Source organism: Salvelinus namaycush, chromosome 33 (genome assembly GCF_016432855.1).
Source record: "Salvelinus namaycush isolate Seneca chromosome 33, SaNama_1.0, whole genome shotgun sequence".
Taxonomy (NCBI): domain Eukaryota; kingdom Metazoa; phylum Chordata; class Actinopteri; order Salmoniformes; family Salmonidae; genus Salvelinus; species Salvelinus namaycush.
Window position 1 is genome coordinate 33,610,507 of NC_052339.1, and position 19,832 is coordinate 33,630,338.

Sequence of the window (19,832 nt, forward strand, 5' to 3'; positions counted from 1 at the left end):
AAATGTATGGTAAAGGGGTGTAAAAGCCAACACAATACTATGTGTTGTTGGCCACAATAAGAAATGTCGCATGGGCATAAAAATCCTCATGGGTTGATGTTTTGTATAAAATGTGAGGATTTTTGCCGATCTGAAGCCCAGACAAGGATACATTGTAGCACTACGTATCCCAGCATTCTACACGGTGATCCATGTTTCGGTCAGAGGAAGAGGAGAGGCGAGAGGGATGACTTGTCGTCACTAGTTATTACAGCCACAAAGTTATAAACCCCGCCTATTTCTACAATTTATCTTCTTAAAATGTCATTTTAAGCTCACCCCTAACCTTAACCACACTGATTACTTTATGCCTTACCCTAACCTTAAATTTAGACGATAAAGATAATTTTTGTTGTTAATACATTTTATGATATAGGCAATTTTGACGTTGTGACTGTGGTAAATAGTGACAATCTGAAGAACTTCTCCAGCAGCTGTTTTTTTTTGTTTTTTTTTGCTCCCTGCGCCGATGTGAAAGCGAGGCCAGGGGTCTATTCATTAATCGGATGCCGTTTCAAAACGTTTCGTCTGTTGCAAAACGTTTTTCAACGGAAACCGTTTAGGCCTTATCCAAACGGAAAACGTTTGGGAACAAAAAACGAGAGTTTCTATTGATCAAACTCAGGTCTCTCCCCGTTTCGTTCTGTTCGGTATGCTTGCTTCCATTTGGTTCCTAAAGTAAACGGTAAACTGTTTCTGTTACCAAAAGTTTTGCAACAGACGAAATGTTTTGCAACTGAATCTGACTAATGAATACACCTCATGAATCCCACAATACCAGGCGAAGGAGTTTCTTATTTTTTTCCGTGGCAGAGCTGGTTGTTTCAAACCTCAGTCAAAGCGAAAGCGAAGTCGCTATGCGGGGAGATGTAAGATGGCAGAGCTACAAATGTTGCTAGAGGAGGAAATTCCAGCCGGCAAAAGAGCTCTCGTAGAGAGTTACCAGAATCTCACACGGGTAGCAGACTACTGTGAAAACAATTATGTTCAGGTAAGCAAAAAGGAGTCATTTTTACTCAACATTGTTATCTCTGAATTATTGTCGTTTGAACTGGTGTGAAACTGGGAAGAGGAAATGTACATAAAGAAATTGAAATGATCACAATTAATGACCACAGTACTAGATCGTAGAGATTACACATCCATTGAGAGTCTTTTGTCCATTTCAGTGTGTAGTTTCGCCGCACTGGACACGTTGGACACGGTCTTGCCCATCCATTGCATTGTTGTATTGGGTCCCTTGGTCAGATTTTGTTAGTTTACACAGAGGGTGTGTCTGGTACTAACTTCTGCTGTTTATCTTCGTTTAATAAATACAAAAAACAGTGGAGCAAACTATGACGCTGTTGAAAAATGTCAGTGAAACGTGATGTACTAGACACACATTTAATTTGATTGTTACAAAGTAGAGTAGCAGTTGTGCTCTCGATAACACTAGCCTTGCTTAATTACTGTCTCTCACAGACACTAAGAGAGCTGGACATTTTATTTCCATTTATTTATTTAATTACACCTATTTCATTAGGATTTTCTGTGATATATTTGCAATAGGTAGGACTATGATATTGTAAGCAATTACAAACGTATACATTTCAAGGCATTTATAAGGAGCTTATTACTGTTTTGACGTAATTAGCCCCCAGATTCATTCACACAAACTGCTTAGGAGAAGTATTTATAAAAATAAAAAAATACTATCTGTCGAATTATCAGACGTTCAGAGTTTGTTTTTCAGCGAATGCTTCTGCAATTTTCTCCCATATGATTGTGTTATCCTTTAACTACGTTTCACAGATGGTGAGTGTAGAATTTGGTCATGGTTTCACAAATTCCTGAACTGAGTTCATAGATGGAAGGATCACTGCACTTCAATTATTTTACAGGGTTATTTTTTATATGTGTTTACCTCATCCTGCCAAGTTTGCTTTGACTTGCCCCAAGGGGCTGCTGCATTAGAATTACTTTCATTGTGGGCTAGCAGCTGAAGTTATTGATAGAGGTCTGGCTATGGACCATAGCATTGCAAACTAGGGTTTTATTGGCCCTTAACAGAATGTCAAAGCTGATTTTTTGATTGATATTCTGATTTGGAGTCTGCCCCTACAAAACAAATAGAAACTGTAGGCAAGATCTCATTCAATTTCAGGGAATGTGTGTTTGGAAACTCATTATTACTGAGAGTTAGGGCCTCAGTCTGTGTTAATAACAGAGTTAGGGCCTCAGTCTGTGTTAATAACAGAGAGTTAGGGTCTCAGTCTGTGTTAATAACTGAGAGTTAGGGCCTCAGTCTGTGTTAATAACAGAGAGTTAGGGCCTCAGTCTGTGTTAATAACTGAGAGTTAGGGCCTCAGTCTGTGTTAATAACTGAGAGTTAGGGCCTCAGTCTGTGTTTATAACAGAGTTAGGGCCTCAGTCTGTGTTAATAACAGAGTTAGGGCCCCGGTCTGTGTTAATAACAGAGTTAGGGCCTCAGTCTGTGTTAATAACAGAGTTAGGGCCTCAGTCTGTGTTAATAACAGAGTTAGGGCCTTGGTCTGTGTTAATAACAAAGTTAGGGCCTCAGTCTGTGTTAATAACAGAGTTAGGGCCTCAGTCTGTGTTAATAACAGAGGTAGGGCCTCAGTCTGTGTTAATAACAGAGTTAGGGCCTCAGTCTGTGTTAATAACAGAGTTAGGGCCTCAGTCTGTGTTAATAACAGAGTTAAGGCCTCAGTCTGTGTTAATAACAGAGTTAGGGCCTCAGTCTGTGTTAATAACAGAGTTAGGGCCTCAGTCTGTGTTAATAACAGAGTTAGGGCCTCAGTCTGTGTTAATAACAGAGTTAGGGCCTCGGTCTGTGTTAATAACAGAGTTAGTGCCTCAGTCTGTGTTAATAACAGAGTTAGGGCCTCAGTCTGTGTTAATAACAGAGTTAGGGCCTCGGTCTGTGTTAATAACAGAGTTAGGGCCTCAGTCTGTGTTAATAACTGAGAGTTAGGGCCCCGGTCTGTGTTAATAACAGAGTTAGGGCCTCAGTCTGTGTTAATAACTGAGAGTTAGGGCCTCAGTCTGTGTTAATAACAGAGTTAGGGCCTCAGTCTATGTTAATAACAGAGTTAGGGCCTCGGTCTGTGTTAATAACTGAGAGTTTAGGGTCTCAGTCTGTGTTAATAACAGAGTTAGGGCCTCGGTCTGTGTTAATAACAGAGTTAGGGCCTCGGTCTGTGTTAATAACAGAGTTAGGGCCTCGGTCTGTGTTAATAACAGAGTTTAGGGTCTCAGTCTGTGTTAATAACAGAGTTAGGGCCTCAGTCTGTGTTAATAACAGAGTTAGGGCCTCAGTCTGTGTTAATAACAGAGTTAGGGCCTCGGTCTGTGTTAATAACAGAGTTAGGGCCTCGGTCTGTGTTAATATGTCTGTGTTAATAACTGAGAGTTAGGGCCTCAGTCTGTGTTAATAACAGAGTTAGGGCCTCGGTCTGTGTTAATAACAGAGTTAGGGCCTCAGTCTGTGTTAATATGTCTGTGTTAATAACTGAGAGTTAGGGCCTCAGTCTGTGTTAATAACAGAGTTAGGGCCTCAGTCTGTGTTAATAACAGAGTTAGGGCCTCGGTCTGTGTTAATAACTGAGAGTTAGGGCCTCGGTCTGTGTTAATAACAGAGTTAGGGCCTCAGTCTGTGTTAATATGTCTGTGTTAATAACTGAGAGTTAGGGCCTCAGTCTGTGTTAATAACAGAGTTAGGGCCTCAGTCTGTGTTAATAACAGAGTTAGGGCCTCGGTCTGTGTTAATAACTGAGAGTTAGGGCCCCGGTCTGTGTTAATAACAGAGTTAGGGCCTCGGTCTGTGTTAATAACAGAGTTATGGCCTCAGTCTGTGTTAATAACAGAGTTAGGGCCTCGGTCTGTGTTAATAACAGAGTTTAGGGCCTCAGTCTGTGTTAATAACAGAGAGTTTAGGGCCTCGGTCTGTGTTAATAACAGAGTTAGGGCCTCAGTCTGTGTTAATAACAGAGTTAGGGCCTCAGTCTATGTTAATAACAGAGTTAGGGCCTCGGTCTGTGTTAATAACTGAGAGTTTAGGGTCTCAGTCTGTGTTAATAACAGAGTTAGGGCCTCTGTCTGTGTTAATAACAGAGTTAGGGCCTCGGTCTGTGTTAATAACAGAGTTAGGGCCTCGGTCTGTGTTAATAACAGAGTTTAGGGTCTCAGTCTGTGTTAATAACAGAGTTAGGGCCTCAGTCTGTGTTAATAACAGAGTTAGGGCCTCAGTCTGTGTTAATAACAGAGTTAGGGCCTCGGTCTGTGTTAATAACAGAGTTAGGGCCTCGGTCTGTGTTAATATGTCTGTGTTAATAACTGAGAGTTAGGGCCTCAGTCTGTGTTAATAACAGAGTTAGGGCCTCGGTCTGTGTTAATAACAGAGTTAGGGCCTCAGTCTGTGTTAATATGTCTGTGTTAATAACTGAGAGTTAGGGCCTCAGTCTGTGTTAATAACAGAGTTAGGGCCTCAGTCTGTGTTAATAACAGAGTTAGGGCCTCGGTCTGTGTTAATAACTGAGAGTTAGGGCCTCGGTCTGTGTTAATAACAGAGTTAGGGCCTCAGTCTGTGTTAATATGTCTGTGTTAATAACTGAGAGTTAGGGCCTCAGTCTGTGTTAATAACAGAGTTAGGGCCTCGGTCTGTGTTAATAACTGAGAGTTAGGGCCCCGGTCTGTGTTAATAACAGAGTTAGGGCCTCGGTCTGTGTTAATAACAGAGTTATGGCCTCAGTCTGTGTTAATAACAGAGTTAGGGCCTCGGTCTGTGTTAATAACAGAGTTTAGGGCCTCAGTCTGTGTTAATAACAGAGTTAGGGCCTCAGTCTGTGTTAATAACAGAGTTAGGGCCTCAGTCTGTGTTAATAACAGAGTTAGGGCCTCAGTCTGTGTTAATAACAGAGTTAGGGCCTCAGTCTGTGTTAATAACAGAGTTAGGGCCTCAGTCTGTTAATAACAGAGTTAGGGCCTCGGTCTGTGTTAATAACTGAGTTAGGGCCTCAGTCTGTGTTAATAACTGCGAGTTAGGGCCTCAGTCTGTGTTAATAACAGAGTTAGGGCCTCAGTCTGTGTTAATAACTGAGAGTTAGGGCCTCAGTCTGTGTTAATAACAGAGTTAGGGCCCCGGTCTGTGTTAATAACTGAGAGTTAGGGCCTCAGTCTGTGTTAATAACAGAGTTAGGGCCTCAGTCTGTGTTAATAACAGAGTTAGGGCCTCAGTCTGTGTTAATAACAGAGTTAGGGCCCCGGTCTGTGTTAATAACAGAGTTAGGGCCTCAGTCTGTGTTAATAACAGAGTTAGGGCCTCGGTCTGTGTTAATAACAGAGTTAGGGCCTCAGTCTGTGTTAATAACAGAGTTAGGGCCTCAGTCTGTGTTAATAACTGAGAGTTAGGGCCTCAGTCTGTGTTAATATGTCTGTGTTAATAACTGAGAGTTAGGGCCTCAGTCTGTGTTAATAACAGAGTTAGGGGCTCAGTCTGTGTTAATAACTGAGAGTTAGGGCCTCCGTCTGTGTTAATAATAGAGTTAGGGCCTCAGTCTGTGTTAATAATAGAGTTAGGGCCTCAGTCTGTGTTAATAATAGAGTTAGGGCCTCAGTCTGTTTGGAAAGTCATTATTTTTGTCCTGTGCTGTGCATATACATCACAAGTACTCTGTAGATGTTAAAATGGATTCCACTCAGTGGCTCTGTTATAACATTTAGTTAATGAGTGTACTACAGTATACTCTATTGTACTGTACTGAACTATACTGTAATGAACTGTGATGTCCAAACTTGTGAAACTTAGACATCTATGATTGGTACAGATGTGGTCCGATCCTGACCAATCAAATTTGGTCTTGTTTGTGGGCTCGGAGCGCATTAGAATAATAGCCAGTGTGTAGAATAATACTCAAACATGCCAAGGAGGATATTACATTGTTCTACCTTTGTGTACCTGTTCAGGATACATCACAATTAAGAACATGACTTTTGTAATTATGCGTTTCTGTATAGTACAGATCTGAGAAACTATGACGTCATTCTGTTACCATAATTCTGTTACCACGTGTTAATCCACTTCACTTACTGTAGTTCAATAACCAAAAGAGATTTTTTTCAAACTCAAGATGTCATATCATAGCTGACTCCCCATCTTTGAATCTTAGTTCGAAGTAGATATTTAATTTGAGTTTTTGGAAAACGTGTTCACAAAAAAAACTGAGGGAGATTTTACTGTCATTCCTTCTGTTCTTCTAGTAAATGTGTTTTTATCAAATGTCCAGTGGAACTTTTTAAAAGTAGTCCTTGTGTATAGAGTTGTATGGTTTGTTTAACTTTGCAATCAATGTTTTTTGTTTGGCATACTTTTAAAGTGAAAACTTGGAAGTCTCAAAGTCATTCTGTTACTGTGGAATTGTCCCGAGTTTAAATTGTTCTTGTAAACTAAAGCCTTTTGGCAGTTATGTGACAAGTTCGGCTTGACTCTGGAACACAACAGGACAACACTGTCCATATGATATCCCTCTCTGTCTCTCTCTCTCTCTCTCTCTCTCTCTCTCTCTCTCTCTCTCTCTCTCTCTCTCTCTCTCTCTCTCTCTCTGTCTCTCTCTCTCTCTCTCTCTCTCTCTCTCTCTCTCTCTCTCTCTCTCTCTCTCTCTCTCTCTCTCTCTCTCTCTCTCTCTCTCTCTCTCTCTCTCTCTCTCTCTGTCTCTCTCTCTCTCTCTCTCTCTCTCTCTCTCTCTCTCTCTCAATTCAATTCAATTCAATTCAAGGGGCTTTATTGGCATGGGAAACATGTGTTAACATTGCCAAAGCAAGTGAGGTAGACAATACACAACTATACATCTCTCTCTCTCTCTCTCTCTCTCTCTCTTACAGATGATAGCAAAATGCTGTCCGTTTTCTTTTTTTCTCTTTCTGTTCTCCTGGAGACTTTAAGTATTGTTAACATGTTGACTGTAGCCCACTTATGCAGCCCACCGTTCAGTAGCAGATGGTTGAAACCAGTCTGTGTAGTCTGTAATCGAGGACAGCCATTGTCCCACTTTCTGACTGACAGCGAGAGTTAGGTGTGTGTCCGTGACAGAGCAGGGACACTCCTGCAGCTCTGCTGACTCCAAAGTTTTTGTTCTATATCACTATAGTAAATCTTTCCTTTACATCAGGAAAAGGGAGAATCATTCACAACAATGGCATCCTAATTCTGATGTTTCTGTGCTCCTTTCATAACATAATGTTCTGTTAGGAGGAGCTCTCCTTCACCCAGTGGGCATCAACATGATGGTGTGTTCTGTTAGGAGGAGCTCTCCTTCACCCAGTGGGCATCAACATGATGGTGTGTTCTGTTAGGAGGAGCTCTCCTTCACCCAGTGGGCATCAACATGATGGTTTCTGTTAGGAGGAGCTCTCCTTCACCCAGTGGGCATCAACATGATGGTGTGTTCTGTTAGAAAGAGCTCTCCTTCACCCAGTGGGCATCAACATGATGGTTTCTGTTAGGAGGAGCTCTCGTTCACCCAGTGGGCATCAACATGATGGTGTGTTCTGTTAGGAGGAGCTCTCCTTCACCCAGTGGGCATCAACATGATGGTTTCTGTTAGGAGGAGCTCTCCTTCACCCAGTGGGCATCAACATGATGGTTTCTGTTAGGAGGAGCTCTCCTTCACCCAGTGGGCATCAACATGATGGTTTCTGTTAGGAGGAGCTCTCCTTCACCCAGTGGGCATCAACATGATGGTGTGTTCTGTTAGGAGGAGCTCTCCTTCACCCAGTGGGCATCAACATGATGGTTTCTGTTAGGAGGAGCTCTCCTTCACCCAGTGGGCATCAACATGATGGTTTCTGTTAGGAGGAGCTCTCCTTCACCCAGTGGGCATCAACATGATGGTTTCTGTTAGGAGGAGCTCTCCTTCACCCAGTGGGCATCAACATGATGGTTTCTGTTAGGAGGAGCTCTCCTTCACCCAGTGGGCATCAACATGATGGTGTGTTCTGTTAGGAGGAGCTCTCCTTCACCCAGTGGGCATCAACATGATGGTGTGTTCTGTTAGGAGGAGCTCTCGTTCACCCAGTGGGCATCAACATGATGGTGTGTTCTGTTAGGAGGAGCTCTCCTTCACCCAGTGGGCATCAACATGATGGTGTGTTCTGTTAGGAGGAGCTCTCCTTCACCCAGTGGGAATCAACATGATGGTGTGTTCTGTTAGGGGGAGCTCTCCTTCACCCAGTGGGCATCAACATGATGGTGTGTTCTGTTAGGAGGAGCTCTCCTTCACCCAGTGGGAATCAACATGATGGTGTGTTCTGTTAGGAGGAGCTCTCCTTCACCCAGTGGGAATCAACATGATGGTGTGTTCTGTTAGGGGGAGCTCTCCTTCACCCAGTGGGAATCAACATGATGGTGTGTTCTGTTAGGAAGAGCTCTCCTTCACCCAGTGGGCATCAACATGATGGTGTGTTCTGTTAGGAGGAGCTCTCCTTCACCCAGTGGGAATCAACATGATGGTGTGTTCTGTTAGGAGGAGCTCTCCTTCACCCAGTGGGCATCAACATGATGGTGTGTTCTGTTAGGGGGAGCTCTCCTTCACCCAGTGGGCATCAACATGATGGTGTGTTCTGTTAGGAGGAGCTCTCCTTCACCCAGTGGGAATCAACATAATGTTCTGTTAGGAGGAGCTCTCCTTCACCCAGTGGGCATCAACATGATGGTGTGTTCTGTTAGGAGGAGCTCTCCTTCACCCAGTGGGCATCAACATGATGGTGTGTTCTGTTAGGAGGAGCTCTCCTTCACCCAGTGGGCATCAACATGATGGTGTGTTCTGTTAGGAGGAGCTCTCCTTCACCCAGTGGGCATCAACATGATGGTGTGTTCTGTTAGGAGGAGCTCTCCTTCACCCAGTGGGCATCAACATGATGGTGTGTTCTGTTAGGAGGAGCTCTCCTTCACCCAGTGGGCATCAACATGATGGTTTCTGTTAGGAGGAGCTCTCCTTCACCCAGTGGGCATCAACATGATGGTTTCTGTTAGGAGGAGCTCTCCTTCACCCAGTGGGCATCAACATGATGGTGTGTTCTGTTAGGAAGAGCTCTCCTTCACCCAGTGGGCATCAACATGATGGTGTGTTCTGTTAGGAGGAGCTCTCCTTCACCAGTGGGCATCAACATGATGGTGTGTTCTGTTAGGAGGAGCTCTCCTTCACCCAGTGGGCATCAACATGATGGTTTCTGTTAGGAGGAGCTCTCCTTCACCCAGTGGGCATCAACATGATGGTTTCTGTTAGGAGGAGCTCTCCTTCACCCAGTGGGCATCAACATGATGGTGTGTTCTGTTAGGAGGAGCTCTCCTTCACCCAGTGGGCATCAACATGATGGTGTGTTCTGTTAGGAGGAGCTCTCCTTCACCCAGTGGGCATCAACATGATGGTGTGTTCTGTTAGGAGGAGCTCTCCTTCACCCAGTGGGCATCAACATGATGGTGTGTTCTGTTAGGAGGAGCTCTCCTTCACCCAGTGGGCATCAACATGATGGTGTGTTCTGTTAGGAGGAGCTCTCCTTCACCCAGTGGGCATCAACATGATGGTGTGTTCTGTTAGGAGGAGCTCTCCTTCACCCAGTGGGCATCAACATGATGGTGTGTTCTGTTAGGAGGAGCTCTCCTTCACCCAGTGGGCATCAACATGATGGTGTGTTCTGTTAGGAGGAGCTCTCCTTCACCCAGTGGGCATCAACATGATGGTGTGTTCTGTTAGGAGGAGCTCTCCTTCACCCAGTGGGCATCAACATGATGGTGGCCCTGGACCATCGTATATTTTCAAAGATGCGACTGAGGTCAGCACCATGTTTTCCTAGTCTCTATGACAACCAGGGCAGTGGTTTTGGACGAGGACGCCGGGCCGTGTACGCTGGGCCACCTGGCCTGTTGGCAGGGTAGACAGACGTAGGTTTGGAGGTTGAGGAGAGGGAAGCAGTAGTCCCCCGCATCGTGTCCCATGTTCAGGACATCTTTCCTCTACAGTTATTCTCGGGTGTGGCTGTTTTTATTTTGCTGTATTCTTTTATTTAACCAGGTAAGTTGACTGATAATACATTCTCCTTTGCTGGTGAACGTGACTAAACATTGACCAAATTACATACAAGATATAAGCAGGCAAAAACTAAAATTATAATATATATTTTTTTTTAAATATAAGATCAGATATTCCAAAATTGAATTGAGACTGAATGTAGACCAATGTGTTGGAGGGAGGAGAGCATTGTACACATATGTAAGCCAATGCACTTAATGACACTATGATTAAAATTCATTCAGCGACTCGACACAGATTAGTTGGCCTCTTTTTTTTGTTGTCCTGGTCACGTGACCTCGGTGCACCGATGCTGAAAGTGAATCCCAGCAGAAGTGAATTTTCCCTGGAAAAGAGCCAGTCTGGCCTGAAGGTGTCGTTTTCACACAGTCTCTGTCTCTTAAGGATTACAGAGTCCTCTTTCTCTCCCCGTTCTTTCTCTTGGTCCCTCTCAGTCTCAGCTCTCAGAGTGCCCTGTTTTTCTTCTCTCAGTATGGAAAGCCTAGTGGCTCCTAGCCTGACCAGCCAAGCCCATTCATCCTTTCGACCACCTGCCGTCCCCCCCCCTGAGTTGACGAGTTTTGGTTTAGTCCACACTAGGCATTGTAATAATACCGCTTGGTGGGAATATAGGACTTTAGAAACCAGGGGTGCATAGAAAATAAGGAAAACAGCAGAGGTTGTACATATCTACAATATAAGGACTTTATTTGACATTTAACAACAATAAAGACTTCTTGTTGCTCATCTGTCTGGAAATAGTCATCGCTAATAACCAACATTTTATTGTCACATGTTTCGTAAACAACAGGTGTAGACTAACAGTGAAATGTTTACTGACGGGCCGTAAGTCACGTGGTAAACAACGAGTGTAGACTAACAGTGAAATGTTTACTGACGGGCCGTAAGTCACGTGGTAAACAACGAGTGTAGACTAACAGTGAAATGTTTACTGACGGGTCGTAAGTCACGTGGTAAACAACGAGTGTTGACTAACAGTGAAATGTTTACTGACGGGTCCTTTTCCTACAATATAAATAGTGACACAAGGAATAAATACTAATAATTACCACGAGGACATGACTCTCACCTGGATGAGTCGATGAGGAGGAGAGAGTCAACTTTAGTTTTAACCACAGTCCCTTCTTTTCTATGCAACCAATATTGATAGACTTACAGTATCTGGTTAAGTCTGGTTAATTGGTCTTTGTATTGCAGTGGCCTAGTAAACATTTCCAGGAGAAATCCTTCAAACACTAAAGGAGACGAGGGGTTTAGAACAACAGGACAGCGGCTAGACTCACTTTACTGTTGTGTGGAGCTGTTCCTCGTTTGCTCTTGGTTCAGCATTCTGTTCAAAAACAAGATTTGATTTGATTTAGTCATATTCTTTAACTTTGATTTTTTGGGGGGTTGAGATGGAGATGTGAATCCAACTGATTTCAAAAAAATAACATGTAGATTCCATTTGAAATCAACCGAAGCTTGAAACCCTAGGCCTAAATGTATTGTCTGTTTTGTAGTTAAATCCTGGGTTTAATTTAATCAATAGTTGTTGATGACTTCCCAAATGCTATATAGGCCTAAATAGCACCATTGATTATATGATTGATAAAGTATGGCTATATTTTCATTAGCAAGGGGTAGCCTGTGTTTAATTTCATTGTGTATTACAAAACACAGTTTGTCACGTCCTGACCATAGTGCTTATGTGTTTTGCTTGTTTTAGTGTTGGTCAGGACGTGAGCTGGGTGGGCATTCTATGTTGTGTGTCTAGTTTGTCTGTTTCTGTGTTCGGCCTAATATGGTTCTCAATCAGAGGCAGCTGTCAATCGTTGTCCCTGATTGAGAATCATATATAGGTGGCTTGTTTTGTGTTGGGATTTTTGTGGGTGGTTGTTTTCTGTGTCAGTGTTTGGCACACACGGGACTGTGACGGTTGGTTCGTTTGTTGTTTTGTATTTTGTCTAGTTTTCGTGTTATTAAATCATGGAAACTTACCACGCTGTACATTGGTCCTCCGATCCTTCTCGCCTCTCCTCGTCCGATGAGGAGGACGACTTAGACTGCCGTTACACAGTTTGAGATCATTGTGAGGGGATTTCGCCAGTGGTTGAATGGGGGAATTGGCGAAGGGTCGGTTGAATATTTTTTTTTAAACTATGACTTTAGCAGTATAGATTTTATTGTTTGAGCAAAATAACACAGCATTAGCATGGCAAAATGTGTACAATTGCAGGAAATTTGCTTTAAAATGGCCCATCATTTTATCATCTCCACAACAAAAAAAATTGGAATTACAGGAAATTGGCAAATTTTCTCACTAACCTAGAGTAAACATAAATCACTGCCTTTGTAATGCTCGTCCTGGGAAGGAGTGGACCAAAACGCAGCGTGGGAAGTGTTCATGTTAATTTAATAAATAAACCGAACACTGAAATAACAAAAACACCAAAGAGAGTAAACGAAACGAAACAGTCTTGTCTGGTGCACACACACAACAGAAAACAACTACCCACAAAACCCCTGTGGGCAAGAGCTACCTAAGTATGGTTCTCAATCAGAGACAACGATAGACAGCTGCCTCTGATTGAGAACCACACCCGGCCAAACAACAAAGAAATACAAAACATAGAATGCAAAACATAGAATGCCCACCCCAACTCCCGCCCTGACCAAACCAAAATAGAGACATAAAAAAAGGAACTAAGGTCAGGGCGTGACAGACTTCCATGTGCACAAACATACATAGCCTTGTCCTACCTTCAAATTGTTCTGCACAACCTCCTATTCTCTTCCCAACGGCAGAAATATGACAAACATATATCAGAATAATATATGCAGCCTACATAGATGAGAGAGAGAATCGCTAGATGGTGCCGCAAAGTAGTATGGGTATCACCGCCGTCACTCGGTCACGCCATTACCGTTGTCGTCAACGTTGAACAGACGCCGCGGCCACACTGATGTCCTGAAGTAGAACAGGTGGCTAGACACTGGGCACAGACATCAGTTCAACGTCTGCTTTTTGATGTACATTTGGTTGAGTTGTCAACTAAGCTGAATTCAACGTGAAAATCTACACTAAATGTCACCATGTCATCGGGATTTAGGTATAAAAAATGTGGTTGAAAAAAAAACGACTACATTCTCGAACGTTGATAACTTTTTTTTCGAATCCAATCAGTTTTCCACGTTGAGTCAACGTCGTCACATTTTCCTGCTGAAAGGATGTTGATTCAACCAGTTTTTACCCAGTGGGTAATGACTTTGAATGGGAGCTAATGACTGTTTCAGCCTTAATTCAAAACTTGATTAAATTAAACAAACATTCTCACCCCGTCTACACACAATAATGGAAAACTGAAATGTTAGCAAATTGATTGAAAATGAAATGCAGAAATATCATAAATATACATAAATATTCACACCCCTGAGTCAATATTTTGTAGAAGCACCTTTGGCAACGATTACAGCTGTCAGTCTTTCTGGGTAAGTCTCGAAGAGCTTTGCACACCTGGATTGTGCAACATTATTATTTTTTAAATTCTTCAAGCTCTGTCAAGTTGGTTGTTGATTATTGCTAGGCAACCATTTTCAGGTCTTGCCATAGATTTCCAAGTAGATTTAAGTCGAAACTGTAACTCTGCCATTCAGGAACATTCACTGTCTTCTTGGTAATAAACTTCAGTATAGATTTGGCCTTGTGTTTTAGGTTATTACCCTGCTGAAAGGTGAATTCATATCCCAGCCTTTTTCAAGTCTTGCCATAGATTTTTAAGCCTAATTTTAAATCAAAACTGTAACTCGGCCACATTCAACGTCGTCTTGGTAAGCAACTCCAGTGGCCTTGTGTTTTAGGTTATTGTCCTGCTGAAAGGTGAACTAATCTCCCAGTGTCTGATGGAAAGCAGACTGAACCAGGTTTTCCTCTAGGAGTTTTCCTGTGCTTAGCACCATTCTGTTTATTTTTTTTATCCTGAAAAACTCCCCAGTCCTTAATGATTGCAACATACCCATAACATAATGCAGCCACCATTATGGTTGAACATGTGGAGCGTGGTACTCAGTAATGTGTTGTATGGATTTGCCTCAAACATAACACTTTGTATTCAGGACAAAAATGTAATTCCTTGCCACATTTTCTGCAGTATTGCTTTGTTGCAAACAAGATACATTTTTTAAAATATTTTTATTCTGTACAGGCTTCCTTCTTTTCACTCTGTACCAGCAGGATAGAACAGCGGCGTCTGGTAAGACAAGGGACAGCAGACTATGTATTTTTGTAAATAACAGCTGGTGCATGATATCTAAGGAAGTCTCGAGTTATTGCTCGCCTGAGGTAGAGTATCTCATGATAAGCTGTAGACCACACTATCTACCTGGAGAGTTTTCATCTGTATTTTTCGTAGCTGTTTACATACCACCACAGACTGAGTCTGGCACTAAGACAGCATTGAATGAGCTGTATTCCACCATAATCAAACAAGAAAACGCTCACCCAGAGGCGATGCTCCTAGTAGCCGGGGACTTTAATGCAGGGAAACTTAAATCAGTTTTACCAAATTTCTATCAGCATGTTAAATGTGCAACAAGAGGGAAAAAAACTCTGGACCACCTTTACTCCAAACACAGAGACGCATACAAAGCTCTCCCTCACCCTCCATTTGGCAAATCTGACCATAATTTTATCCTGATTCCTGCTTACAAGCAAAAATTAAAGCAGGAAGCACCAGTGACTAGATCAATAAAAAAGTGGTCAGATGAAGCTGATGCTAAGCTACAGGACTGTTTTGCTAGCACAGACTGGAATATATTCCGGGATTACTCCAATGGCATTGAGGAGTACACCACATCAGTCACTGGCTTCATCAATAAGTGCATTGATGACGTCATCCCGACAGTGACTGTACGTACGTACAGAAGCCAAACAGAAGCCATCGATTACAGGCAACATTCACACTAAAGGCAAGAGCTGCCACTTTCAAGGAGTGAGACTTTAACCAGGAAGCTTATAAGAAATCCTATGCCCTCCGATGAACCATCAAACAGGCAAAGCATCAATACAGGACTAAGATCGAATCGTACTACACCGGCTCTGATGCTCGTCGGATGTGGCAGGGCTTGCAAACCATTACAGACTACAAAGGGAAGCACAACCGAGAGCTGCCCAGTGACACGAGCCTACCAGACGAGCTAAACTACTTCTATGCCCGCTTCGAGGCAAATAACACTGAAACATGTATGAGAGCACCAGCTGTTCCGGAAGACTGTGATTATGCTCTCCGCAGCCGATGTGAGTAAGACCTTTAAACAGGTCAACATTCACAAGGCCGCAGGGCCAGACGGATTACCAGGACGTGTACTAAGAGCATGCGCTGACCAACTGGCAAGTGTCTTCACTGACATTTTCAACCTCTCCCTGTCCGAGTCTGTAATACCAACATGTTTTAAGCAGACCACCATAGTGCCTGTGCCCAAGAACACTAAGGTAACCTGCCTAAATGACTACCGACGTCTGTAGCCATGAGGTGCTTTGAAAGGCTGGTCATGGCTCACATCAACACCATCATCCCAGAAACCCTAGACCCACTCCAATTTGCATACCGCCCAACAGATCCACAGATGATGCAATCTCTATTGCACTCCACACTGCCCTTTCCCAACTGGACAAAAGGAACACCTATGTGAGAATGCTATTCATTGACTACAGCTCAGCGTTCAACACCATAGTGTCCTCAAAGTTAAGGACCCTGGGACTAAACACCTCCCTCTGCAACTGGATCCTGGACTTCATGACGGGCCGCACCCAGGTGGTTAAGGTAGGTAACAACACATCCCCCACGCTGATCCTCAACACGAGGGCCCCTCCGGGGTGCGTGCTCAGTCCCATCCTGTACTCCCTGTTCACTCATGACTGCACGGTCAGGCATGACTCCAACACCATCATTAAGTTTGCCGATGACACAACAGCCTGATCACCGACAACGACGAGAAAGCCTATCAGGAGGAGGTCAGAGACCTGGCCATGTGGTGCCAGGACAACAATCTCTCCCTCAACGTGATCAAGACAAAGGAGATGATTTTGGACTACAGGAAAAGGAGGACCGAGCACGCCCCCATTCTCATCGACAGGGCTGTAGTGGAGCAGATTGAGAGCTTCAAGTTCCTTGGTGTCCACATCACTAATAGACTAACATTGTCCAAGCACACCAAGACAATCGTGAAAAGGGCACGACAAAGCCTATTCCCTCTCAGGAAACTAAAAAGATTTGGCATGTGTCCTCAGATCCTCAAAAGCTGCACCATTGAGAGCATCCTGACTGGTTGCAACTGCTCGGCCTCCGACCGCAAGGCACTACAGAGGGTAGTGCGAATGGCCCAATGCATCACTGGGGCCAAGCTTCCTGCCATCCAGGACCTCTATACCAGGCAGTATCAGAGGAAGGCCCTAAGAATGGTGAAAGACTCCAGCCACCCTAGTCATTGACTGTTCTCTCTGCTACCGCATGGCAAGCGGTACCGGAACGCCAAGTCTAGGTCGAAGAGGCTTCTGAACAGCTTCTACCCCCAAGACATAAGACTCCTGAACATCTAATCAAATGGCTACCCAGACTATTTGCATTGACCCCCCCCCCCCCCTTTTTACACCACTGCTACTCTCTGTTGTTAGCATCTATGCATAGTCACTTTAATAACTCTACCTACATGTACATATTACATCAACTAACCGTTGCCCCCGCACATTGACTCTGTTCCGGTACTCCCTGTATATAGTCTCGCTGCTCTTTAATTACTTGTTACTTTTATTTCTTATTCTTATCCACATTTTTTAAAACTGCATTGTTGGTTAGGGGCTCGTAAGTAAGCATTTCACTGTAAGGTCTACACCTGTTTTATTTGGCGCATGTGACTAATACAATTTGATTTGATTTGAAACTATGTAACCATTTTAAAGTCATCATTGGCCTCATGGTGAAATCTCTGAGCGGTTTCCTTCCTCTCCGGCAACTGAGTTAGGAAGGACGCCTGTATCTGTGTTGTGACTAGGTGTATTGAGACACCATCCAAGCTGTAATTAATAACTTCACCATGCTCAAAGGGATATTCAATGTCTGTTTTTTTTTTGTGTTTTTTTACCCATCTACCAATAGGTACCCTTCTTTGCGAGTCATTGAAAAACTTCCCTGGTCTTTGTGGTTGAATCTGTGTTTGAAATTCACTGCTCGACTGAGGGACTTTATAGATAATTGTATGTGAGGTACAGAGATGAGGTGGTCATTCAAAAATCATATTAAACACTATCGTTGCACACACAGTCCATGCAACTTATTATATGACTTGTTAAGCACATTTTTACTCCTGAACTTATTTAGGCTTGCCATAACAAAGGGTTTGAGTACTTATTGACTCAAGACATTTCAGCTTTTCATTTTTAATTAATTTGTTTAAAAAATAAATAATCTAAAAACATTATTCAACTTTGAGAATGGGGTATGGTGTGTAGGCCAGTGACAAGAAAATCTTGATATAATTCATTTTAAGTTCAGGCTGTAACGAGGGCTGTTGATGTGACAATATTAACTTCACACCAGCAGTCATGAGTCATGACAGCAGTAAAATTCCATGTGACTGTTGAGTCACGGTAATCTCCTGTTATGTACTCTTCGACATGCTTTGGTAGTACCCAACTCGCTAACGACCATCAGGTCCTAATGACCTGCTACTCAGGGCTCTATTGTCCCTCCATCAGGTCCTAATGACCTGCTACTCAGGGCTCTATTGTCCCTCCATCAGGTCACTAATGACCTGCTACTCAGGGCTCTATTGTCCCTCCATCAGGTCACTAATGACCTGCTACTCAGGGCTCTATTGTCCCTCCATCAGGTCCTAATGACCTGCTACTCAGGGCTCTATTGTCCCTCTTTAACTTCTCTGTCAATGCAATTGATATCAAAAATCACATCAAACACTTATCAACAAAACATTAGGCCTATCATACTTTTAAAAATGCACCTCATTGTGATGATGATCAATTTGAAGGTTGAAGTTCAACAGTAGGTTGAAACAGTATAAAAATGTCTGTGGATGTTGTTTCAAAGCCGAACACAATGAAATGGACAGCGCTTTCTAAGGTGATGATTCATTCAAAACATTCATATGCATATTTGATCTCATGCATATGCATAGGCATATGAGCCCAAGCCCAGAAAAAAAACGGAATTAAAATTATGATTGTGCCATTATACAATACATAGCCTACCACATATTACAAATGTGTGCACATTTATTACAAATAAAAACATAAATAGCTTACTTACATAAGTATTCAGACCCTTTGCTATGAGACTTGAAATTGAGCTCAGGTGCATCTTGTTTCTGTTGTGCTGCAGAATGAGGACCCAAAAGCGACGTAATAGTAACAGAGTCTTTATTCCAGAATAAAACAAATAATGATTCTCCTGGATACTATCCTCTCGTCAACAGAGAGGAACGACTGGAGACGCGACCACAGACTGCAGGTCGCTTCAGGAAGGCACTGGCCGTAGCTGACATTGACACCTGCTCACACGCAGCATCTGAAGAAGGCAAAGAACACGACAGGGCGGAACAAGGACACAGGAACAGCAAACGTCAAACAAGAATCCGACAAGGACAGAAGCGGAAAACAGAGGGAGAAATAGGGACTCTAATCAGAGGGCAAAATAGGGGACAGGTGTGAAAGAGTAAATGAGGTCGTTAGGAGAATGAGAAACAGCTGGGAGCAGGAACGGAACGATAGAGAGAGAGAAAGAGGGAAAGAACCTAATAAGACCAGCAGAGGGAAGCACAGGGACAAGACATGATGAAAGACAAAACATGACAGTACCCCCCCACTCACCGAGCGCCTCCTGGCGCACTCGAGGAGGAACCCTGGCGGCAACGAAGGAAATCATTAATCAACGAACGGTCCAGCACGTCCCGAGATGGAACCCAACTCCTCTCCTCAGGACCGTAACCCTCCCAATCCACTAAGTACTGGTGACCACGTCCCCGAGAACGCATGTCCATGATCTTCCGTACCCTGTAAATAGGAGCGCCCTCGACAAGGACGGGGGGGGGGGAGGGAAGACGAATGGGGGCGCGAAGAAAAGGCTTGACACAAGAGACATGGAAGACAGGGTGGACGCGACGAAGATGTCGCGGAAGAAGCAGTCGCACAGCGACAGGATTGACGACCTGAGAGACACGGAACGGACCAATGAACCGCGGAGTCAACTTGCGAGAAGCTGTCGTAAGGGGAAGGTTACGAGTGGAAAGCCACACTCTCTGACCGCGACAATACCTAGGACTCTTAATCCTACGTTTATTGGCGGCTCTCACAGTCTGCGCCCTGTAACGGCAAAGTGCAGACCTGACCCTCCTCCAGGTGCGCTCACAACGTTGGACAAAAGCCTGAGCGGAGGGAACGCTGGACTCGGCGAGCTGGGACGAGAACAGAGGAGGCTGGTACCCAAGACTACTCTGAAACGGAGATAGCCCGGTAGCAGACGAAGGAAGCGAGTTGTGAGCGTACTCAGCCCAGGGGAGCTGTTCTGCCCAAGACGCAGGGTTTCGAAACGAAAGGCTGCGTAATATGCGACCAATCGACTGATTGGCCCTTTCTGCTTGACCGTTAGACTGGGGATGAAACCCGGAAGAGAGACTGACGGAAGCACCAATCAAACGACAGAACTCCCTCCAAAA

General features: G+C 43.7%; 1 protein-coding gene across 5 annotated transcripts in view; it reads left to right on the top strand.

The window, feature by feature from the left end:
* Positions 1 to 686: 686 nt before the first annotated feature.
* The window catches only part of LOC120028121 (abl interactor 1-like), a 133,068-nt gene continuing 113,922 nt past the window's right edge, over positions 687 to 19,832 (top strand). For all 5 annotated transcript variants that reach the window (XM_038973311.1, XM_038973312.1, XM_038973313.1 and 2 more), the window contains exon 1: positions 687 to 1,030. In XM_038973311.1, coding sequence (XP_038829239.1) covers positions 914 to 1,030 — 117 coding nt within the window. In that variant the 5' untranslated portion in view covers positions 687 to 913. The remainder of the gene's footprint in view (positions 1,031 to 19,832) is intronic.